This window comes from Cetorhinus maximus, chromosome 2, assembly GCF_964194155.1.
Source record: "Cetorhinus maximus chromosome 2, sCetMax3.hap1.1, whole genome shotgun sequence".
In the NCBI taxonomy this organism is placed as follows: domain Eukaryota; kingdom Metazoa; phylum Chordata; class Chondrichthyes; order Lamniformes; family Cetorhinidae; genus Cetorhinus; species Cetorhinus maximus.
The window spans coordinates 167,655,400-167,680,781 of NC_135880.1; the positions used below are offsets into that span (position 1 = coordinate 167,655,400).

A 25,382-nucleotide genomic window follows, 5' to 3' on the forward strand; every position below is an offset into this window, starting at 1 on the left:
ACGCTGCCTGATATTCAGTTCTATTGTGATCAATGGAGCTGAATGTTTGATGGGACGTAGAATGGAAACCAGACACGATACCATCTAAGTCAAATTGTACCCCATAGGTTTCTCTGCTTGTCTGGTCCTTGCAAATTATTACCATCTAGTCCCTATAGTGAAGAAATTTACGCCACCACTTACGCGACTAATGACTCAGATCAGTCTCAGCCCAATTTTTATTGGATGTGAGTTCAGACCGTAAAGTTGCTGACAATTTGCTTAACAAATGGCAGAATTTAAACATGGGTAGGGGGTGAGTTTGGGTATGGGTGGGTGTTAAATGGCAAAAACCATTCAGGCAAGTCAGCTCCAACCTGAGTTCCAGATTTTACTCAGGCTGGTCAAGGCAATGAACCCCCTCCTGGCAGGTAGGTTTTGGAATTTAAACATATTCATAGGATAGGATGCCTCAGGGTTACCCTACTTAAGAGGTTTAATTGTGGGCGGCCATGTTTCCTGGGCTTCGGGAAAGCTGGCAGCTGCAGCAAGGTGAGGACAGTCTTGGGAAGCACCCCTAGGCCAGCAGGAGCAGGTTTCCCTCATCCTGGCTCCCCACGCTCTCTCTCCAGCATCAGAGCACCCCTCCCAGGATTGGACCCTCCCCGCCTAGAATCAGAACCCCCATTCCACTGGGAACTGTCCAGCATCCTCTCCACTGTTCACCGCCTAACTAGAAGCCAAGCCTGTCAATCAGCCTGACTTCCAGGAGGGGAAGCCACTACTTCTGGGTTTGCCGCATACTCCCAGGGTCTACTCCACCCCAGCACTTCTAGTGAGTCAAAGTTAAAAGTACCCCTCCCCCCGCGCCCACCACCCCCCCCAATAACTTGGAGTCACACTCATAATAATAATAAGGATGTCCAGTGTAAAAACTGGAAAAACATGTGCATAAGATCATAAGAAATAGGAGTAGCTATAGGCCATTCAGCCCATCAAGATCATGGCTGATCTGATTGTGACCTTAACGTCACTTTATTGCCTGTCCCCCATAACGCTTTACTCCCTTGTCAATCAAAAATCTGTTTAACTCAGACTTGAATATATTCAATGACCCAGCCTCAATGATCCAACCCTAATTACTTGGGACAGTACTTTCCTCTTCCAGAAATGGGGTTAAGGTACATCGTTGGGGCAGATTGGAAGGAAGTTTAATGTGCCGATGGCCATGCCGTACCAGACCTTGGAATCCTCAATACTGAGATACTAGTAACTGGGAAAGTGGGAACTGGTAAGAGGGAAAGTGCCCTGCTCCCCCGCTGACTAAAATAGCAGGGCTCACAGTAGAAAATGCTATTGTATTTAATCTACATTTATAACAGGAATTTCACTGTTTCTTAAGGTTCTTTGCAGTTGATGCTACTTATTTTGAGTCTGCACAATTGTGTACATAGCACACCTTTAGGCATATTTTAAATTCTATAAATGTAAACGTCAATTATACATCATTGTGGCCTGCAGAGCGGGGGTTACTGGAAAAAAAGGTGTAAGTTATGTGTCACTATGATTTAAGACTGAATTGTGGCCTTTATTGCAATAACTTTCTCTTCCCATGTGTTCTATTCTGCCGTGGTATTACACTTTTGAGGCTTCTTTATGATTACCACAATAAGCTGAATTAAGCCAGGTACAATACTTCAATTCCTCCACAAATGTGGAACATGTCGAACCCTGTGAATAGTACATTAAATATTTGATGAGGGGTTGGTGATGCCCACAATTGCTGATTTTAAAGAAATACCTTTAATGTACCAGAACTATGTCAGTACAACTGTATGCAGGATTTTAGGGGCTGTACTTCCGTCAAGCAACCCATGAGAAATCTGCCAGAATTACAAATCTCAGAGCACATTGTCGAGGAACGCCAATTGCTAATACTGTTGCTCATTAGTGTGTTGCATGGGTTGGAGAAGATGGAGCGGAAGTGATTCCTGCTTGCAAGATCACAAGATAATAGTGGATGATTATTGGTCCAGTTGATTTATCCATTCTGAGGGACTCCACCCTCACCCCCAACCTAGCCTTTGTAGCACCTAGTTGTTTCTTAAATAAGTCCAAGGTTTTTGCCTCCATGATTCTATCTGAAAGTTTATTCCACGTGGTGATGGCTCTTGGTGTGAAATAACGTTTCCTGGTATCTGCCCTAAAAGTGCCCTTGTGTATTTTGAAACTGTGTCCCCTAGTTATATTTCTGCAGTTTTATTTAAAGTAATTATCAGGGTTAACTTTTTCTATATCCTTAATAATATGTTTCTATAAGGTCAACTCTCAGATGGCTCCTTTCCAGAAACCAAAATTACTTCCAGTGCAGGGCCCTGTCGCTGGGAATTAGCTTCCTAGTTCTTCTCTGCACTATCTTTAGCACTTGAATGCCACTCCTGACAATCAGAATTGGATAAAGTATCCAAGGTAGAGTCTGACTAAAACACAGCATTAAGTTTGGTCTTTACCTTCTCTGATTTATATTCTATAGTTTCAACTCTGTAGTTCAGTGTCCTATTGGCATTGTTGATTGCTGCTGTACATTGGTTGGACATGTTTAACATTTAGTGTACAAAGATTCCTGAGTCTCTTACAGTTTCATCCTTAGCTACTTCAACACCATCATTGAGTACACATGTTCTCTATCTTCTCTTCTTATAAGGTTCTGGAAGAGCCATACATCCTCATCACACTGTTAATTGGAAGTAATGAGGTGACATTATAGCTGTATTTTTCAATCAACCCTGCATTTCAAACAATGATAAAATCTACAATAACATTAAATGGGGACAATAAAATGGATATGGGTAAAATTCTTACCATTTGTAGCCAAACATTTGTGATCAATACCTGATTCTTTTCATCCTGAAAAGAGGGAGAATAATTATTTACAATAAATAGCAAATTTTGTGCCTTACAGCCACACAGTAAAGAAACTTCTGAAGTCTTTAGAAATATACATTTACAAGCAAAGGACTTGGGTGTGAGGATGTGGAGAGGGACAGTTCAATATCATGAATGAACTGGATGCTTTAGAAACATAGCTGAGTTGGGGATAAAGGACATAATATAGAGGCCTATTAAACTATCATGGAAATGGTCATATCAGATGCATAGGCATTGGACTTGCACAAAAATTGGACAGACCACACAGGCAAAATAAGGAGGCTCAGCACATAAGTAAAATGGGCAACTCATTCCTGTGTTTATATGTCATATGATTTTCTGAAAAAGTCAATAATGAGTAGGCATTAAAATTCAGCTTGTTGATGCTCCAAACCAGTGTGTCATGGAGCCAAGGTTCATATCGTTGCTTCCCCTTTTATGCTGAGATTCTGATCTTGGTCTTTGCAACTGAGGAAGCACTTGATTGAGGGGAGTAGTGAATGAAAGATATTTCTCCAAAGGGAGGGAAAACTGGAAGTGAGTCAGCAGTACACTGTCAGGAATCTCTGGGTAACATAAATTGGGAAGCAGATGAATTTTGCGTTCCACTAGGCTGCAGAATAGGTCAAGAAAGATCTTAAGGAAGACAAATCCATTTAGCTTTACTCAGGTCATCCAACCAGAAAGAGCCTGAAGTTCCCTCGGTACAGCAGCAATATTTTTGTTAAATGATTCCAATTCTTTTACCACCGTTACTTTGCTGAAAGTCTATTCCAACTATTGATCATTCTTTTGTAAAGAGCTTTGTGACATCAGTACTAATTGTACCTTTATTAGTTTAAATCTTTGTTCCCTTTGTTCTACTCTCACAGGTTAGTTTGAAGCAATTCTTCAGATCCTGCTTTTTCATACTGTTCACTATCATACACCTTTGTAAGATCATACCTGGGGAATTCTGGACCCTGGCTTGGCATCTGGAAATCAAAGCACATCTTGGCGTACAGAGCCTGTGCAGGAAGGAATGTATGCAACTCTCCTGTCCCATGTCAGTGGGGGGATCATTTTGCACAATCCAGGTACCCTATAGGAGCTTTCCAATGGAATAAAGGAGTGCAACATGGAGGTTAACTGAAGCAAACCTCTGAGATGCCAGTACTAGGAACTTTTGGCTCCATAGAACAGCAGCCAGAAATCCAGAAAGCCCAAAAATCATTTGAGGGGGAGGGGGACAAGGGGGAGGGGCACATTAAAATATCTGCAGGAAATTTGCAGCTCTTTCAGTCGATAGATATGCACTAAGGTTGCATGCTCACTGAGAATGTAAACTATAGATAGCAGAGCACTCAATTCAACTTCCCTATTGAACAGCCCAATATATCTAGTGGGTGGCTGGTCTTTGTTAAAGATGTTACATTGTTTTAAACTCACAAATCTTAGGTGTAGCCATACATATTCCCAGGTCATGTTCCATTTAAAATACAAAATACCACTCAAAATCCCAAGAACTCAGGTTAGGTTTTCCATATTTTTCATGTAATCGCCATGAAGGATCTAATAAACCTTGGAAACAAAACATGTCTTGGCAATTTCTTCCCAATGGTTTTTGATGATCAAAGATTAGTTCAAGCGTACGCCTGAAAGTAACCAGTAACTCAAAGCAACATGCCGACGTAAAGAAATTGGAAGAGCTGATTTTGAGGTATTTCGAACCTGGGTTAGATGATCTTGAAACTCTGACCCAGATCTTCTGGTCTCTGAAAGGTTGTAAGTCAGAGATATCCCGGAAGATGCGCTGGGGGGTCGCCTCAGAAGTCCCCACACACTGACTACAGTTTGGACTTCCAATGGGCAATTACCTTGCGTCTGGAACCCCCTGAAACTCTGATTTAAAGTCGGGAGCTTCGGATGGTTCTGACCCACTAAGCAGAATAGTTATCCAGGAAAGGTGGAAGGGTTAAAACCAGTTCTAACTCCTGGGTGACTATAGAGCTGACCCACCCCCAACCCCCCCCACTGGAACCCCCCACCAATCCTCCCGACCATCCAAATAGCATGCCCCACCCCCTGACTACCCCACACCCCTCGACTACCCCACCGACCCCCAAATAGACCCCCACCTTCCAAGTACACTCCTGACCACCCCCCAGCTACCCCTGAACCCCTAACACCCCACCCCTCAACTACCCTTCTGATCACCCAACTACCCCCAACTACACCCCCACCCCCCAACTACCCTCCTGATCCCCCAACTACCCCCAACCCCCCGACTACCATCCTATCCCTCAACTATCCTCCCAACCCATCCCCACTAACCCCCTTGCCCTTGACTACAGCCCTGACACCCTGGCTCTCCGACTATACTCCCCCTGCCTCCCTGACTCCCCAACTATCCTCCCAATCCATGACTAACCCCCCCCCACCCTCCTGACCCCCCGACCATCTATCTACCCCTCAACCCCCAACTATCCTCCTGACACCTCATGCCCCCCGAATACCCCCGCCTCCCCCCGACTACCCTCCTGACTGCCCTTGACCAACCGACTGCCCCTGGCCACCCAACTCCCCCTGCCACCCATCCTACCCCCTCACCCACTAACTTTACGCATTTACCTTCTCTCCTAGTTGTCAATGTGGCTTTAAGACATTTAAACTTACAGGTTTAGGGCAGCTAGTGCCGTAAAAAGGGGGCATGGCTTCGCTTCCCCTGACAATCCTACAATCTGAGGGAAGGACTCCAGGAGCAGCTGCGCTCCACATTTCCCAGCAGGCCCAGGTCGGAAGTCCAGGTGAGAAATATCCAGCTCCAGTCAAAGGTAATAAAACAGGAGCAGAGTGGCAATTTGATAGTGACTGTCACTGCCCGGAAGTTGTTTTATGTACCTAACCCTGTTTCCTTCCGACTTGACTAAACTACCAACTGTCAATCAATCAATCTTCAAGATAGGACTGCCTCAAAACAGAGCATAACAAAGGAGGAAGGCATTTATGAAGACTCTTTTACAGGCTCAGGTCTCCACAGGTTTCTTCAACATGGAGGGGTGAGGTGAATCTCCTCCACACACTAAATATAGCCTGATCATAAGTGCATCCTTTATAAAGAGCCTCATAATTCCACTACATTTAGCACTCCGCAGAAGACTCCCTTCCCTCCAATTTCAAGAGTTAATGGCTATATTTTAGACCCAGCAGAGGTTATTAAATATACGTTTTTCAAAATCACTCCATTGCAGGTTTCCAGCAACCACTGCATTTTGTTTTTGTTTCAATGTTTTATCCCGTGCATCCTATGGAATAATTTAATGTGTTGCACAGTTAGTTGCGCACACATTTAACATGCTTGGCTGCCACATTTGTGACTGTTCCCTTTTGTGTCCTGAACGACTCTGTGTAGGTTGTCCATGTGCCCAGCTACGAAGTCCCCTGAGGAGATGCAACAGAGCATTTATTGATGACCTTAACCCATCTCGCAGCACATCCCAGTGCACTTCACATGTAATGGATTACTTGGAAATGCAGTCACTGTTGCTAATTATAGACACGAATGACTAGTTAATTAATTTATTTTTTGCTGATGGTTGGATGAAGAATCATCATGCCACCAGGAAACACCTTGGTCTTTCTCAGACAGTACTGCTGCTGCTTGTAGCTACTTTTACCAGGGCATCTGCTGTCATGGTACATCATGCTCACACATCCACTGTAGCTCAGCTGCAACCACTCTGTGATGTCCGTCATCCGACTACACTTAGGTCAACTCCTCTGTCTGCTGCCCCTCACTTTTCCCTCTAGAAAAGATCTCTGTAGCTTTTCAGCTCTGATCAAATGGTTGAAATACTGACATTTTCTTTTCTGGATGTCATTATTTAGAGTTTATTTTGCTCTTGCTTTTTCAAACACCTCTTCATTTGTCTTATGATCTGCATATGGAATTTTTAGCATTCGTCTTAGCGTCCACATTTCAAGGGCCTCCATTTTCTTCCACAGATCTTTATTTATTGTCCAGGGCACAGAGCTTTCAATGGTCGTACCCCATAGTTAAACCCCCCAAGATGCATTGGAGAACTCCTCGGATGTCCTGATGTACTGGCTATGTGGGAATTGTCCCAGAAGTTTGGACTTCCGATCGGTAATTCCCCTGCATCTGGAACCCTCCAAAGCTCTGAGTTAAAGTGCGAGATTCGGCTGGTTCTGACTCACTTACAGAATAGTTACCCAGGAAAAGTTAGAATGATTAAAACCAGCTATAACTCCTGGATAACTATACCACTGACCCTCTCAACTCCTCATGGTGACCCCCTGACTACACTCCAAACCCCCTGACTATATCCCCGACCTCCCCCATCGATTAACCACCGACCATCTGACTATGCCCATCAGCTGACTATCCTCCCCACCGAATACCAACTCTCCCTGACCAGCTGACTACCTTCCTGACCTCCCAAATACGCCCTCCGACCACCCGACTATACCCCTGACCACCCGACGACACCCATGGCCATCCGACTACCTCCCTGACCACCCGACTATACCCCTGACCACCTCATTACCCCCCAACCACCCAACTCCCCCAAACCCCCTGACCCACCCTAACTCCTTCACCCACCTACCACCCTAGGCATTTGCCCGCCTACCACCCCACCCCCTTACCCATCTACCTGTCATCCTACCCCCTCACCCACTAACCTTACACACTTACCTTCGGTCCGTAGTTTCACTAAGTGGCTTTGAGACCTCTAAATTCTCTACTTACTGAAATAGGGCAGCTAGTGCTGTAAAAGGTGGGTGTGGTTTAGCTTCCCCCAACGATGCTGCGCTACAAAAGAAGGGTTCCCAGAACAGGCATGCTCCGCATTTCTGAAGGGGCCTGGTTTGGAAGTCTGGGTGAGAAACGCGGAGCTCCGGTGTAAGGTAAGAAAATAAGGGCAGAGTGGAAATCTGAAGGTGACTGCCATGCCTCAGAAGGTCTGGCCCTGGGTTCCTGAGGCATACAGGAAAGTGGATTGAATGTAGCATCTTATGGGCTGCATCTTACCTATGTCGGGGGGTGGGGGTGGGCGCGGAGCCAATTGCCGCCCGTGATCGGCTGTGCGCCACCATTTTATGTGCTGCCTGCGCGGGTGGGGGAAGAAGGGACAGTCGGGGCCTGCGTTCTTTCACATTATGCGCGCGAAAGAGCGCAACAATCTCCCTGAGGCACAGAGCTGACTCCGGGAGATTAAGTACATATTGAAACTTTTTAATAAATAAAGAGAAAAATTAGTTAAATATGTTCCCTTATGTGACAGTGTCACATGTGCTAGGACATGTTTGTCAATTTAGCAAAATTTATTGATTGATTTTATTAAACCTTCAGGAAACCTCATCCCGCCCGTGGTGAAGGCCGCTTGGGCTCTTCGCCCGCCCGCCAACCTTAAGATTGGACAGGCAGTGGTGTTAATGATGTTAACAACTTCCTTAATGGCCTTAATAGGCTTTTGACAGTCGGCAGGCGCGCAGCTGCCTCTGGCATGCGCTTGCCGAATGCAATATCAGAATGACGTGCAATGATGCAGGGCCGACGTCATCTTGCGTCATTTTGCGGGTTGGCGTTCGGGCGTTCGCACACTGACAGCAATGTACTGGCCTATGAGTTTTTTCCTTGATACGAGCTTGAGTTTTTCTGTTGTTAACACACCCTTCATCTTCACAAAATTACTTTTGACTATCTCTATATATCTTCTAATTCCAGCATTGCATTCATCATCTTCTGATATCATTTGATCTAAATAGGCAAACCTACCTACTTGTCACACCATCCACTTCAATCGTAACTCTAGTTTCTTTCATGTTTTCCTTCTAACTACCATTGTTTTTGTCTGGTCTATCATTTGCCTCTATATTTTGAGGAGTCCCTCAATTTGGATCATCATACAATTTAATTATCATCATACAGTACAAATAGGATCTTTACTGTCTTCCTCAGCAGGCAATAGAAACCTTGGAAAACCTCCCTGCCTCTCTTCCTCGCTCTCCACCATTAAAACGCACCCAAAAACCTACCTCATTGGCCAAAAACCTACCTCATTGGCTAAAATTCCGCTTACCTATCCAATCATCTCCTTATGTGACTCAGCGCCAAGCTTCGGTTGATATCACTTGTGAAGTGCCTTGGAACATTTTAAAGGCTCTATGTAAGTGCACGTTGTTGTTGACTTAACATCTCATCCAGAAAACTGTGTGCCCAACACTGCAGCACTCCTTCAGTGCTGCACTGAAGCATCAGCATAACTTAGGTTCTGCAGTAAGACATGAACTCTCAACCACTTCCAAGCTCGGTGCCTCCTTTGCATCTTTGGCTCGGGAATTGTTGGAAGGGTTTGGTGGGCTGGGGGCAGTATCCTCTCTGAAAATGTCCTTATGTTAGTCCATTTTGTTTCTGGCAGCATCTATAGATCCTCAATGTCAAATCAGGATTCTTTTTCACATGTCATCCGGTCATTCCCACCATGTGTGCAATGCACAGCTGGGTTAATTAGGTTTTCAACACTCTCTGCAGTAGACGGCTTAGCTGATAGAGCTGTTGATTTCATTCGTGGTTCATTGGTTACATAAACAGACATTTTTATTGCTTCTCATTACAAAAGAAGTGTGAGGTGCATTGTGATTTAACTTGCAATAAAAAAGTCATCTATTAAATTGGCTGCAAGTTGCAGAGTTTGCAAGTTATTATGAGCAATTTAAAACTCTTCATTTTCCAGCTTCAAAATCCACTGACTGAGCAGATAACCATTTGCAGTACGCACAAAGTAAATGAGCGATTCTTTGGAGACAGGGTTTAAAATGGTGGGGGGGGGGGGAGAGAGAGGGGAGAGATCTATTCCCTTTCAAAAGGTTTCTCACACTAGATTCAGAGAATCATTTCCCTGAGGAACCCTGCTGTTGCCCTTTATGCCTAACTGCTAATGGATGGCTATGTGCCAGCTCTGAACTTTGCTGCAGATCCATTAAAACCACTCACATGCCATGTGAACCAGCTGTCCCTTACTCCTACACATCTCCTCCAGGCTGACAGTGTTCCAAAGGAATAGTGGATATAAAAGGAGGTGAAGAAAAAAGTTGTGCACTACATTATCAATGCCATGGGAATCCACTCGATTATTTTGTGCGCGTCTTGTGATTCGAACTTTGCTGTTTGTATGCGGTGCTGCTGAAGAGAACCAGCATGCGTTATAGGTATTGTTTTGCTCATTAAATGTCTGATACTTTAAGAGATATCTACATTGAACATAATACATTGTAGAGTGGAACAATTTAAATTTATAATGCGGAAACAATATTTTAGGAATAAAATAGCTATAAAGGTTCGCTGAATTATGTATTGCTCCTGCGCAACCTAGTTCAGATAAACAGAAGCAGCATGCTTCAAAGATATGTCCATAGAACCACCACTTTGAACACTATTGAGTTTACACTTCAATGCATTACAATTCTGTTCCAATATGCCTCTCACCTATTTTCTTGATACTTGTCGAAATTATGCTTTAGAAAACATACATAGAAAATCCTGTTTTTAATCCTGTTTTTGAACTGAAACGACATTTCAAGAACTTCAGCGCTTTGAAACCTTGTTATACCTCTCTGTATCCATTTCTGGTGATAGACTGTCTACCAATATTCATTACAAGCCCACCAACTCCACCTTATTGCCTTATTTTCCCCACACAAGCCTAGTAGTGGCTTGTGGTCGGATACAATGGTAAAGTGGAGACCATGGATGTATTGGTGGAACTTCTTAAGGCCAAATACAATGGATAAGCCTTCTTTCTCTATTTGTGAGTATCTTCATTCTGCAACACAGAATGTTCTTGAGACGTAACCAATGGGCCACTCGGAGCCATCCACCATCCAGTGGGAGAATACTGTCTCTACTCCATAAGGGGATGCATCGCAGGTCAAAATTAATTATTTCTTGGTGTCAAAATGTACCAATGGGGCTGATGAACATAGCAACTGCTTTACCTTGGTAAAGGGCTCTTATTACGGAGCTTGCCAAGTCCATCTGTGGTATTTCTTGAGCAAACAGTACAATGGAGCCAGTACAGTTGACAAGTTTGGGAGAAAACATTAATCATTCCCAAGAAGGACTTGAGTTCTGTGGCGTTTTTCGGTGCTGGTGCTTCATGAATAGCTCTCACCTTTTCTTCTACTGAGTGAAGGCCCTGAGAATCAACCCTTTGGCCCAGGTAAACCACTTATTTTGCTTGGAAGATACATTTTCCTCTTTTCAAATATACTCCTGCTTGTGAGAAATGTTTCAACATGTCTTCCAGGTTAGCCAGGTGTTCTTCAGCAGCTAGTCCTGTTACAAGGAGATCATTGAGATAAACCATAACATGGGGCAGCCCTTGAAGTAAATTTTCCATAGTCCGTTGGAAAATGACACATGCCGATGAGACTCTGTAGGGTAACCGGGTATACTGATATAAACCCCTATTTGTGTTGACAGTCACAAAGTCCCGAGAGGCCTTTTCTAGTTCGATGTGCTCGTAAGCGTGACTCATGTCGAGCTTCGTATATGGGGTTCCCCCTGCCCCCTTGGCGTACAATTCATCAATTTTTGGTATAGAATGTCTTCAAGTCTGGCCACTTTGTTAAGGTCAACTTGTAATCCCCGTATATTTGCATACTCTGGTCAGGCTTTAGTACTGGAACTATGGGCGCTGCCCATTCAGAAAATTGTACGTGTTGTAAGACTCCCAATCTTTCCAGCCTGTCTAATTCAACATCAATTTTTTCTCGCAACACAAAGGGTACTGGCCTCACCTTCATGAATTTGGGGATTGCCTCAGGATCCACGTGGATTTTAGCTTACAGCACCTGAATCTTTCCAAGCTCCTCCCTGAAAATGGAGGCATATTTCTGTAATAATGCTTGCAGATCTTTCATTGTCAGTTGAAAAATCTCGGTCCACTCTAACTTTATTTCCTTAAGCCAGTTCTGACCAAGTAGACTTGGACCCTCCCCTGCTACCATTATTAAGGGTAGATTCACAGACTGATTTCTATACTGTACTGTAACATTGCATATACCTCTTACTCTTATGTCTTCCCTAGTATACGTCTTTAATTTAGTGTCCGAATTTTCTAGATTTAATAGGTGGTCTCCTCCATTCAGATCTTTGAACACATGCTCCCCTATAACTGTTGTGGACGCCCCTGTGTCCGCCTCCATTCGGGTGGGTTTCCCGTTGACTTTCACTGTCATGTAGGTTGGTTCTGTTTTACCCATTTTTAAATTGTATAATAAGTAAATATCTGACTCTGTTTCTTCTGGTTCCTCTATTATGTGAATTTCACGATTTCTACCTTTTTGCTTGAAGGTTTGTCTCAGTCTGTCTTTACAATGTCGTATAATGTGTCCATTACGATGGCAGAAGAAACATTCAATTCTTTAAAATTGCTGTTCATTTACAGGCTGTCTGGTACCATTTCGGCCGTTATTATTGCAGGTTTTCTCTGTTAAACCATTGCTTTTTACTGGCCTGTTGATGGCGGCTATTTCATGCCTTTCCACAGAGCCCTGCGCTTTCGCTCCGTTTCTAACCGGGACTTCCCTCCCGGTGTGCAGAATGGCGCCATTTTGTGCTCCCTTGTGCCTCTGAATCCCTAACTGCGCTCTCCATTGCGAGTGCCAATTCCAGAGCCTTGCTGAAGTCTAAATTCATTTCTGATAACATCCTTTTTTGAATAGCATCTTCATTAATCACACATACTAATCGATCTCTTAACATGTCATTAATCGGCGTCCCGAACTCTCAGTGCTCTGTCATTTGTATTAAGGTTGCTACATAGCAAGCAGCTGTCTCTCCAGGGGCGCGACACCTCAAATTAGTTTTAAAATGCTACATTGTTACCGAAGGTTTCAGCTGAAAGTGGCTTTTCACAAGGTTTACTAACTCATCAAAGTTTTTTGAATCGGGGGCTTTGGGTGCTGTTAGACTATAAATTAGGCCGTACGTTTTACTGCCACATATCGATCAAAGGATCGCCCGTCTCTTCTCCTCCCCAAAGTGTTGTTAGCCAAAAAAGGAGAATGCAAGGTGTTCAATATACTGTGACCAGTCGTCGGTGGTCTGATCAAACGGTTCGATACGGCCAAACTGTGGCATACTGGAGGGAGACAACTCCAATGAATATGATGAAGGCTGTACTTACAAGCACCTGCAAGGTACAGCTGATTTACTTCAGTGTAATTCCTGCAGCTTTCCATGGTGTCGTCAACTGGTTGCATTTTGCCTCATCTCCAGTTGTTATGTTCCTTCTATCGGGTCGCTTTGCTCAGCGAACATGGTTGCATGGCTATCTACTGGTGAGTGAGTTGGTAATCAAAACGATGTAGACGAAGAGACTGTTGTAAAATGAAGCACATGCTGTTTATTCACTTAAGTAATGAAGCACTAACACATGTGTGCTTCTCAAACCAAAACCCATTCTAAACTACTGATTAAAAATGTCTGCACTACACAGCCATTGGGTATTACAATCACATGGTCAATCTGCTCACATTCTCTTAAAGATGTATTGCGCCTCAGATTACCACACTTCTAAATTCAGCTTATGTTCTCCGTGATTCAGGAATTTGAAAGTATGCTCACCAATATCCACCTCCAGTCTGATAGGCTTCTCCTTCACTCTCATGGTTCCATAGACAGGCCCCATTCTTCCTACCTTTAAATTATATCAGCATCTATTATTTCAGGCTTTTCAACACTGTTTATCGCATGGAGGTTTTGCTTTTGTCTGGAAGTCTACAATTCTGTCTTTACAATGTCTCATGAGGTGTCCATTACGATGGCAGAAGAAACATTCGATCTTCTTAAACTGGGATTCAGTCCAGGGTTGTCTGCTTCCACCTCTGTCACTATTATGCCATGTTTTTGCTGCTGAGTTATCCCTTTTAATTTGTCTGCTAGCGATGGCTACTTCCTGCTTCGGAACAAAGCTCTGCACTTTTGTGCTCTTTTTGGTTGAGACTCCCTGCCCAACATTGAGGATGGCGCCATTTTGTGCTCCTCGAATGGCTTCTGAGTCTTGCACTGAAGCTTCCATTGCCAGAGCAATTTCCAATGCCTTCTAAAAATCTAGATTTGTTTCAACAAGTAATCTCTTCTGAATGGCATTTTCATTTATACCACACACCAAATGATCTTTAAGCATATCATTGATAGATGTACCAAACTCGCAATATTCAGTTAATTGCTTCAGACTTGCCATAAAACAAGCAACTGTCTCCCCCACAGCTCTATTTCTTGGGTTAAATTTTAACTGCTGCATCGTCATCAACAGCTTGGGCTGATAACAATTCTTTACGAGGTTCACTAAATCGTCAAAACTTTTCGAGTCTGAAGCATTGGGCGCCAACAAGTTCCAAGTTAGTCTGTATGTCTTACTCCCACACATGGACAGAAGGATCTGGCGCCTCTTCTCCTCCCCCGCAATGTCGTTTGACTGGAACAAGAACGCGAGTCGTTCAACATAGTGAGACCAGCTGTCCACTGGCTCCACTCTCCCAAATTACGGCATGATCTGAGGGGATCACTTTCACGCTCAGGAGGAAATTTTCTTTTACTTATTACTACCATGCGAGGTACAGTCCGATTTCGGTTCTTCTGAATTTCTTCTTTCTTACTTCCTACTTCATTTTTTCTGCGCTTCTTTGTGCTTTTATTTTCATCACTAATTTGTTGGATCCAGTCCCCTTAGATTGTTGGGGCTAAAGGATCCGGGTTGCACGATTGTACAGGGGTGACTGAGTTGGTACAGAGACAGAGAGCATCAGTAGATTGTTGTTCGAATAAACACATGCTGTTTAGTTACAAACTAATCTCTGCAGCTACACTTGTGTGCTCACAACATAAAGCTCTGTCTTTACTCATCAGTGACTAACTCAAGACTCTCCCACAGAGAGGTAGCCCGTGCTACTCTGCTATTGGGTATTAAGATCATGTGACCTTACATTACAATACTTGTCTTAAAGGTATATTAAATATCGAGTTACTAAAAGTTCAGTTCAGACAATTGTTTCCTTAACACCCTCTGAGGATATGACCTGTTGAGAGTCCTTCTCCCCCTCCTCCTCTCTCTTCTAGCAGCTTGTTCTGCTCTGTTTGACCTCTATTCATTCTCCCAAACATGTTGAAAGCTAAAAGGAAGGTCTAGTAGGCCACCCATGTTTGTACGTAACTGGTTGATGCACAAACATTTAAGTCATCAAAGAAGTACTTCAGCTCCAGTTAGACCGCTCCCTATAGACTATTAAATCTAAAATATGGAAAAACATCCTGAATACATAGAACTATGGCAACACTCAGAAGAAATAATCCCGTGCTAATCTGCAAGTAGTTGATCGTTCCTTTAAACTGTGCTGTTGGAGGTGGGTAGGGACCCTCATGCCATTTTATGTTCCAGCTGTGTCAGATTAAGAGAGAAGGTAACTAGCATATGGAATCCCAAAACAACAGTGCTGGCATCAAATCAGAGTGTCGTGATCTACCTGTTCAGCTCGCTGCTGGAGGTCATTAGGTTTGTGCGTGCAGTGATGGCAACTGGCACACTTCCTGTTGAAAGTTTGTAAATGCCTCGTGGACATTATTTTCATCATTAAGGTGCTTTGTTGCGCCCAAATAAATGGATGACAAAATGCCTAATTTTGTCCTCCACAAATTCTACATTTTTAAAATTCATTTGTGGAATGTGGGTATTGCTGACAAGGCCAGGATTTATTGCCCATCTGCAATTAGGCGATTGAAAAAAAAGCCACAAATGCAAGGGCTTCAGGGATTGGATTGCCAGTGCTTGTGTTGGGGGCTGCATACAGCCATAAGATCTCAGATAGGAAAACCTCTGCTTTACAGCTCCTGTCAGCTTTGTTCAAATCTTCACTTGGCAATTCCGCTTCTTTGGGTAAACTTTCTGTTTAGATTGGATAACCATCCGTGACAGTGTGACAATTACCTCAGGTGGCAAATCTCTTTCTAATGTCAATGTGTTACTTGTGAAAAAAATAAAAGCTGAAACAAAAATGGAAAATATGTCAAACCTCCACATCCTGCTTGATGGGTTGAAGGATGCTCCTTGCTAGGAACGAGCAGTGAGTTAGTTTATCATACATCAGTTACCCGCAAGGCATCCCAAGTGTCATAATGTTAACCTGCGAATGATTAGAAGTCACTGGCGGGAGGCCAGCTCATTTTATTTCTATTTATTTCATTATACAGAATATCACCATTCGGTTATATGTGTCGTCTGTCATTAATGTGGATGCTAGTTGGATATGCCTATGTAAGATAACTATAAAGCATGCAGACAGTGAAGATGATACATTTTATTCAGCTGACGGATTGCTTCACAAGCTTTCTGGAACATATTAGTATTTAATCTATTTCAATAAACTGGAGTATCACTCGTGACATATAATAGGATATAGTTGCAGAGATCCCATTTACACTGCATCACTCGTGCATGCTCTTTCCTGCGATTCCACACATGTTGCCATGGGGAGGCACTGAGTCGAGGTCAAATGTTTCCCAGATCTTGTCTGACCCACTTTGTGGGCAACATTGTTGGAAATCTGGGAAATCTTGGGCCCTCTCAGCTACAGCTGGCTGTATGGCACAAAGATGCTGAGGGGGTGGAAGAGAGAGAAGTATCTCACAAAGAGAGAATCTGTATCTGATTTGAAAGAACAGACAAATGGTTCAGAACCACTAATGGGACAAGAGCTCTAATCGTCAAAAAAAAACAGGTAATACTCAAAGAAATAAGGGACAGGATAAACCTGAAAGAAAAAAGACATCCAAAAATGCAAAAGCTTGTACAGATCCTAGCAAGTGGGAGCAACACACAAAAGGTGAATAAATGGATAGCAAGAGCTGCAAAAGGGAATTATGAAAAGAAACTCACAATGGATATCAAAATCAACAGAAAAATAAAATTACAATTATATTGGGAAAAAGAGATCGGTCAAGAGTGCTTTGGGCCCTTGAAATTGATGGTAGGGATACTATAAGTGGAAAAAAAAAGGAAATTGTAGACATGCTAAATAATTACTTTGTGTCAGTATTTACAGTAGTGGGAGGGGACAGCAAGCTGGACATCCCAAGGAGACTGATATTGAATCAGGGATGGGGATTCATCAAAATTAATGTACGTAAAATAACAGTAATAATGAAAATAATGACACTAAAGAGGGACAGGTTCCCAGGACCAGGTGGTTTCAACCTCAGGTTTTTAAAGGGAGTAGGTGAGAACATCGCAGAAGACCTAACTTTAATTTTCTTGATGTGGGAACCATTTCTTCAGATCAGGCTTGTCCAACCTGCAGCCCATGGGCCACAATGTGGTTCCCCCTCTATGTGGCCCCCAGAGCCACTGTTCAAAATGCCGGTAAGACATGTAGGTGAAATACAAGATTTTGCAAGGCCCTGCTCCTATCAGCAGCAAATGAGGTAGAGAAACAGCCTCTGATTGAAGCTGAGTGTGCTGTAGGCTGCTGGAATCTTGGGGGAGCGAAGGTGCAGCAGGCCTGGGATGGGGGGCATGAGGGGGAAAGGTGCAGCGAGCCGAGGGGGTGTGAGTGTAGAAGGTGCGGCTGGCTTGTGGTTTGGGGGGGGAGACGTGCAGAGGGCTGGGGGACGGTTGGGGGAGTGTGGTGGCCCCAGGATGGGGGAGAGGGGTGGGTTGGGGGAGAAGGTGCCGCGGTGAATGTGTGTGTGTGTGTGGGAGAGAGTAGGTGGAATTTTACAGCCCTGTCGCAGCGGGGACGAGATTGTAAAATGCGGCGAGCCGTTCAAAATTCCATTGACTTTGGTGGGAATGGAAAATCCAGCCGGCAGGACAGACCATAAAATTCCACCCAGTGAGTTTGCATGTGAGAGAGTGAATGGGCAGAATTTTGTCGTCGGCAAGCAGAGGGCAGGGCCCGCTCGCTGACTCGTAAAATGATGCCGGATGACGTTGGGTGGAACCCCTGACATCATCCCGGGCCATTTAAATTTTCAGGAAGGCCGGGGAGCAGCAAAATCAGCTGCGGGCCCACCGACCTGTCAATGGCCAATTGAGGCCATTGACAGGATCAATTATACAATTAAAGGACCTGCCTGTCCAACCTTAAGGTTGGTGGGCAGGCCAGGAGCCCCGGCAGGCTTCTGAAAAAAGATGAAACCTCATCCACCGGCGGGATGAGGTTTCAAGTCGGCTTTAAAAAAGTTTTCAAACTTTCAAATAAGTTTAAAAAACTTATTCAAGTTTTTGTGCAATTTATTAACATGTCCCATCGCACGTGACATTGTCACATGAGGTGGACATGTTAAATGATTTTTTTATTTTTCTATTTTTAAAGTTTGAAAACATTTCAACGATCTCCCCGAGGCAGCACTTAGCCTCAGGGAGATGTGTGCACTTTCGTGCGCATGCGTGAAAGAGCGCACTCTTGCATTTGGGGAATTCCCACCCCCCCCCCCCACCCCCACCCCCCGCCCGCACAGGAAGCACATAGCGCTTCCCGCCGGACGTCACGCTGGGCAAGCCTTAATTGGCCCGCCCACTTAAAATGGCGACAGGGCCTGCTTCTCCGGCAGGGATCGGCACCCCGCCCACCGGAGATTGGGTTGGTCCCGTCCGCCCGACAGGCAGAAAATTCTGTCCAATGTGTGTGTGTGTGTATGTATGTGTCTGTGGGTGTATGGTGTGTGTGTGTAGGAGTGAGTGAGTGAGTAAGTGTGTGTGTGTGCGCGCATAGGAGAAAGTGTGTGTGTGTCGGGAGAGTGAATGAGTGTGTGTGTGAGGGAGGGAGAGAGTAAGTGAGTGAGTGTATCTATGTGTGTGTGTGTGAGTGCATGTTTGTGTGTGTGAGGGAGTGTGTGAGTGTTTGTGTGTGGGAGTGTGTGAATAAGTGCTTGTGTGTGGGAGAGAGTGAGTGAGTGTGTGTGTGTGGGAGAGAGTGAGTGAGTGTATATGTGTGAGAGCGAGTGAGTGAGTGTGGGTGTGTGTGTGTGTGTAGGAGAAAGTGAGCAAGTGTGGGTGTGTTTGAGGGAGAGTGAGTGAATGCATGTGTGTGAGTGTGTGTGTAGGAGAATGTGAGCAAGTGTGGGTGTGTGTGAGGGAGAGTGAGTGAGTGCATGTGTGTGTGTGTGGGAGAGAGACTGTGTGAATGAGGGGGTGAGTGAGTGTCTGGGAGAGAGAGAGAGACTGAGTGAGGGAACGAGTGAACATGTGTGGCTTACTCCCAGTCTCAAGATTCTCGTCATCCTCACTCCCCACACCCCAACACACATTCTCAGCCACTATCACAGTGGGCGAGTGAGTAAACAGCCTAAGGCTGGGTGTGAGCTGGACACACACACTCTCAGCTTCTTACAGCCTAATGATAATTTTTATGAATTACTTTTTTAAAAAATATCAATTTATTGCTTTGGCATTGCTTTATTTTTGCTCAAGAATTTGTTTCTTTTATTCATAATCAACTTTCTTTTTAAATTTATGTATCTTTCCGAAATCTGCTTATTGGCCCCTTGAGTGGGAAAAAAATGGAAATGTGGGCCCCCACATAAAATGGCTGGACAAGCCTGCTCTAGATTGAACCATTGTGCATGACAGTCCACTATTTAAATAGATGAGAGAGTGAAATCAGGGGCCTCTCGATCAGGTAGCCTAACACCTGTTGTTGGGAAATTAGTAGAGTCTATCATTATGGATAGAAAGAGTGAACACCCTGAAAACTTTCGGTTGACTGTAGAGAGCCAGCATGGATTTGTGAAGGGTGTGTCATGATGGATGAACTTCATGGAATGTTTGTGGATTTTATTCATATGGATTTCTAGAAAGCAGTTGATACCACTGGACTGGTAATCCAGAGGCTAATACTTTGAGGACATGGGCCAGGATTTTACAGCCCCCACCGCGGTGTGTCTTCCCCCAGCAGATGAGGCGAGTCATTTAAATCTCCATTCGTTTCGGTGAGACCATAATATCCCACCAGGCAGGAGAGGCCATAAAATCCTGGCCATGGGTTCAAATCTCACAACAGTGGTTGATGGAACTTAAATTCAATAAATTGAAACAAGTCTGGAATATGGACTAGTCTCAAAAATGGTGACCGTGACAACTATCATCTTTTGTCGTAAAGACCCATTTGGTTCACGAATGTCCTTTAAGGAAGGAAATCTGTCATCGTATGGCCTACACGTGACTCCAGATTCACAGCTATGTGGTTGATTCTTAACTGCCCTCTGAAATGGCTAGCAAGTTATTCAGTTAAAGGGCAATTAGGGATGGGCACCAAATGCTGGTCCTCCTAGCGATGCCTACATCCCGTGAAAGAATAATTTTTAAAAAATTTACAGAATGTAGATACTTGGGGTAGAATTTTACACCCTGTGGGCAGGCACGCGCCCGACCCAATCGGGCATAAAATCGCGTGAGATGAGGTTGGGCGAGCATCCAGGCGTCATCAAGCATTTGTGTGATATTTCACTCGGCAGGCACATGCAAAAGTTGGAAGAGCGCTTGCCGACAATTAAGCGAGCAATTAAACCCATCAATGGAGCAATTGTCTGCGCTTTACGGTTGGTGAGTGGTCAAATCGGCCAGGCGGCCTTTACATTTTTCACGAAACCGCATCCAAGGGCGGGATGAAATCTCCGTTCAGAAACAAAATAAAAAGGAATATCTGGGGACAGCATTTTTATGAGGTATGCTTTCAGGTGCTTGATTATACTGAATGGACATTTTTTTTTTGCAGCTTTTTAGAGCTTTACTTCATGATTTGCAGGTCTGCAGCTCCCTAAGGCAGCTGTCTGCCTTCAGGGAGCTCAGTGGAAGCGCTCACCTGAGCCCATGGTGATGTTGTCACCCTCTTCCCACCCCCACCCCCGCAGCGCTGAGCTTTCCAGCGTACGTTTCACACTGGCTGACCGTTAATTGGCCAGCCAACGTGAAATCACGGCCGAGGGCCGATTGCGGGCGGCGGTCCGTTCTTCAGCTGATCCCAGGCCCGCCGATCCCAGGCCCGCCGATCACGCGCACCCAACAACTGAAAAATTCAGGCCTTGAAGTTCATGGAGTTGAAGGCAAATTATTGACTTGGTTCAGAAATAGACAGGAAAGAGACAGAATAAGGATAAGGGTAGATACTCTAATTACCAGAATGTGACTCATGGGGCTGGATTTTATGGCACTCCCCCCCTCCCCCCAAACTACCCCCACTGCTGAGTGTGTTTTCAGCAGGGAAGCATGTTAAATATGTTAGGTGCCCAGCTCATCCCCTTCCCGCTAACCCCGGATCTGTTCCCCTTAATACGAGGTGGGGGTAGGTGGTGGTGGGGTAGGTAAGTTGCTCACTAGGCTGCCCACCCTTAGGCCTATTGAGGCCCTTAACTGCCTCAATAGGCAATTCAGAGCTTCAATCCGCCTCCACTACTATAAAACATTGGGCAGTGGCAGGCAGGCCGGAGTGCCAAGGCCATTTTTGAAATGGCTTCTTTGAAAAGGCAGGAAAGAGCAGGGGGCTCATCAATCAGCATGCCTTGTGCGCATTGAGGGCACCCACCCAAGGTGTCACCCTCTTTGCTCCTCCCTGCCTGGCCTCCAAAATGCAGCCCCCTACCCTCTTCTCCCCCCTCCCATGGCTCTCTAATCCCTCTCCACCCTAAATGTCCGGAACTGGACTGTCTCCAATCACTATGATCTCCTTTCTGGGAACTCTTTGAAGTTCCAGCATGAACCACTACTGAGTTTTGGCACTGCTGCCAATCATGTTAGCTGACAGCTCTCGAGGGTAGGGCTTCCTATCCACTGGGTGGTGGGGGGGGTGGGCAGAAGTCCAACCCTCAGCCTGGTTAGCCAACACCTCGTATGTTATTGCTGTGTGGTAGGCTTTTTAAAAGTCAGTCCTTTTCCACCAGTGGGACTGGGAGCAATCTGCCCCACCCCCACAACCCCCATAAAATCCAGCCCATGGTGTCCCACAATGATTTGTGCTGGGGCATGAACTATTCATCATACTTATTAACAACCTAGATGAGGGGATGATAAGCCACAACTCCAAGTTTGCAGATACCATTATGATAAAGAGATATAGCAATACAAAGCCCTGGTTTGACCACACCTTGAGCACTGTGAACTGTTCAGGAACAATTGTTATGATCTTTGTAGATACCACTAACTTTTCAAAAGAGATCTGACTTTCCAGAGACTGACTTAAAGGAATTGCATGACAAGATTTCGAGTTTTAAGAAATTTACCACAACAAACTAAAATCAACTTTGAGTAAACATTACTTAGTAGGCAATTAATATTCTAAACTTCAGTTTCTGAACAAGAACCAATAACCTCATGCCACATTTATACATTATACCATGCTCTCAGCAGAATTGTCATCTTTACAAGAACCTGTCCAATGTTACTCTGAGCTTCTAACGGGCTTGCTTCTGTCCTTTTCATTAAGTTGTAAGTCAAAAGTAATTTCCCCCAGTCTTCTGAGAATATCCCGAACTGACTTTCAATAGCAAGGCCCACTCCTGGGATTCCTCCCCTTGGCCTCACTAGGGCAAATCTTCCAAGGTCCTTAAGTCTCTACAGGTTCCATCTCTTTGACCTGGAATTTGGCAGTTGGAGATTGCAGCAGGGAATGGTCCCCAGCAGTCCTTATCAGGAGATGTTCCAGCGGTTCATGGATCTATTATTGCTGGGGGGTGGGTGGCGTTTCTGCATGATCAAGGACAGTGGAGAGGAATCACTTGAGCTCAGGGGAAGTCAGTGTTTGGGAGGGGGATGGATGGCCAGGATTCCTTGAAAGGTATGGCAGGGGATTGGAATTCGGGAGCACTCCTGCTCGCTCCTGGTCTACGATGATTTCAAACATAAGCAAATTTATTACCTCTTATTTCTTATCTTAACTTCTGCTGGACCGTCAACTCTTCCAACTCTCCAGCCAGGAAGTGGGCAGCATAGAGTGCCTCCTTGTTTAATACTGATATTACATTGTAGCTCTGATGGCCATGACTTTTGCATGTTAAGTGGGCTCATGTCAGCCTTTAACAACCTTGTTGTTAGTATGATTTGCTATCATTGGTACTGCAGTGATTATGGTAGCACTGTGTTGGAGGCGGAATTGCAGTTTTTAAGATTTTAACTCCTCACCCAACCCTTTCCTGGGGTGTGGGGTTTAAAATTGAGACCAATGTTGGTAAAGAAGCAGAGAAATAAAATGTGAATTAATGTGAACCTTGTAAGTATTATACTCATTTTAATTTTTGTTGTATTATTCAGGAGGAGATTTCCTCCTTGTGTTACATATGGTCATCAATTTGAACAATTAAAGACTGTCACTGAAAGTGTGCAGAGACATTAGGAGCAATTGTCTTCACAGAGTTGTTGGAACATGAAACGCTTTGCCATAGGGACCAGTTGAGGTAAAGGCCATTAGCAGATATCAAGCAGATAAATATACCAAGATAAATAGACCAAGTAGAGAAAAATACAGGGCAATGGGGAAATAACGGTGCAGGAGGAGCAGTATGCAGTGGTAATGAAACAGCACAAATACTTACTTCTGTTCTACAAACATCTACGCTTCAATGATAGAGAAATTAGAAACATGAATAAGCTCCAATAATCTCCCTGATAAAGACAGAAATATCTGGTTTGAGATTACAAAACAAACCTTTGACAGGGAAACATTAATTTTAATATTTGTACCAAGTAGTTAAGCTTTTTTATCGTTGGTGCCTGTTTGTAAAGAACCATGAAAACATAGCACGCTTAAAGCCCAGAAGGAGACCACTTGTCCCATCTTGTCCATGCCAGCTCTCTGCTAGAGCAACTCAGCTAGTTTCACTCCCCCGCTTTTCCATGTAGCCTTGCAATTCTTTTCCCTTCTGGTAATCATCCCTTGAATTGAATCTGCCTCCGCCATACTCTCAAACAATGCACTGCATAAAAAAGCATAGGAACATAGAACTTAGGGGCAAGAGTAGGCCATTCAGCCCTTCAAGCCTGCTCCGCCATTCAATAAGATCATCACTGATCTGGCCTCAAATCCACTTTCCTGCCTGCCCCCCATAACCCTTGACTCCCTGGTCTATCAAAAATCTGTCTAACTCTGCCTTGAATAAATTCAATGAGGCAGCCTCCACTGCTTACTGGGAAAGAAAATTCCACATACTAACAACCCCCTGGGATCACAATTACTTAGAACTTTACTGAAATGTCATATGCATTTAGGATCAGAGTGAGAGCTTTCAATTCCATGTCTATGTAAAAATGCTGCTCTTTACTGCAACCTGCTACTGCTGTTAAACACTTCCTAAAGCAAGAAGGTAAGAAATCGACTAATATAAAGCATTCATCCAAAATATTTTTACTCTAATAACTCAACTGAAGTGTAAATCATTAAAAGAGGAGAACAATGTGGAGGTGGGAACGAATGTTTCAAACTCACTGCTGTGGGAATGCTCCACCACACTCTGCAATAGCTTGCTGATAATGTTAACATCTTTTGGTGCCAAGTCTAATTAGGATCAGCACAGTAAAACTGGATAACAAGGAGAAATACTCTAATTAGGTTTTGACCGTATCTCAAGTTGTGTTTCTCTAGGAGATGCACAATCAGGTATTCCCTTTTTTGATTCATGTCTGCAGGTGACTGAATTATAACACAGTTCCAAATGCACAGCATCTCTAATTCTATTCTTCTCAAGTAAGGCTTTGAAATTTTAATATCTGAATATTAAAATCCATACTGTCTCCGAACTCAAAGAGTGGTTTGTAAATTGTCTGACTTCAAAGTTAGTCTGCAATTAGCCATGTTTGCATCAACAACTCTTAAGAGGCAAATGAAAATAATAAAGTGGCTAAGGATTCTCTCCAGATAACCTAACCCAAAAAATATGCGATTATTTAATTAATAATGTACGTTTCATATAGAAGAGCAAATTGCTGAAAAAAGAGACATGCTGTCGAAGTTTTTCATCTTGAACTTGTCAGGACAGCCATGCAAGATAAGCCAACAGTTTAGAATAGAGAATGTTTTTGAAATCACAAGGGTTTCATATAATTTCATATAACTCTTGTGTTTCTCATAATAAATGATTGCAATATTTCTAAGTCCCCTATAGACCTCCCTGATGAGTCAGTCCCGGTTCTCAATCAATCCTCCGTCATTAAGGTTCAGGTCAATCCTCATCATTGGTTACTATTTCTGCTTTTGGCAAAATCAGGACATTGCACCAAGATGCATTTAACATTGTGCGGGTTTGGTTACATTTCAAGTTTCCATTAAAAATCATTTGCATAATCACAAATGTAAAATCAATCATCAACAAGTGCAATCAGGCAATCTAATAAAATGTAATCATTTTTTCCCTTCCTTTCCATTAAAAAGTACTCCTTGATATATTTAAAAGTGATAGTCTACTGCAGCTGTATTAATATAGCTGA

General features: G+C 43.9%; 1 protein-coding gene across 3 annotated transcripts in view; it reads right to left on the reverse strand.

Moving 5' to 3' along the window:
* The window catches only part of chrna8 (cholinergic receptor, nicotinic, alpha 8), a 412,535-nt gene that overhangs the window by 184,555 nt on the left and 202,598 nt on the right, over positions 1-25,382 (reverse strand). For all 3 annotated transcript variants that reach the window (XM_078570645.1, XM_078570627.1, XM_078570635.1), the window contains one exon: positions 2,842-2,886. In XM_078570645.1, the coding sequence (XP_078426771.1) occupies positions 2,842-2,844 (3 nt within the window). In that variant the 5' untranslated portion in view covers positions 2,845-2,886. The remainder of the gene's footprint in view (positions 1-2,841; positions 2,887-25,382) is intronic.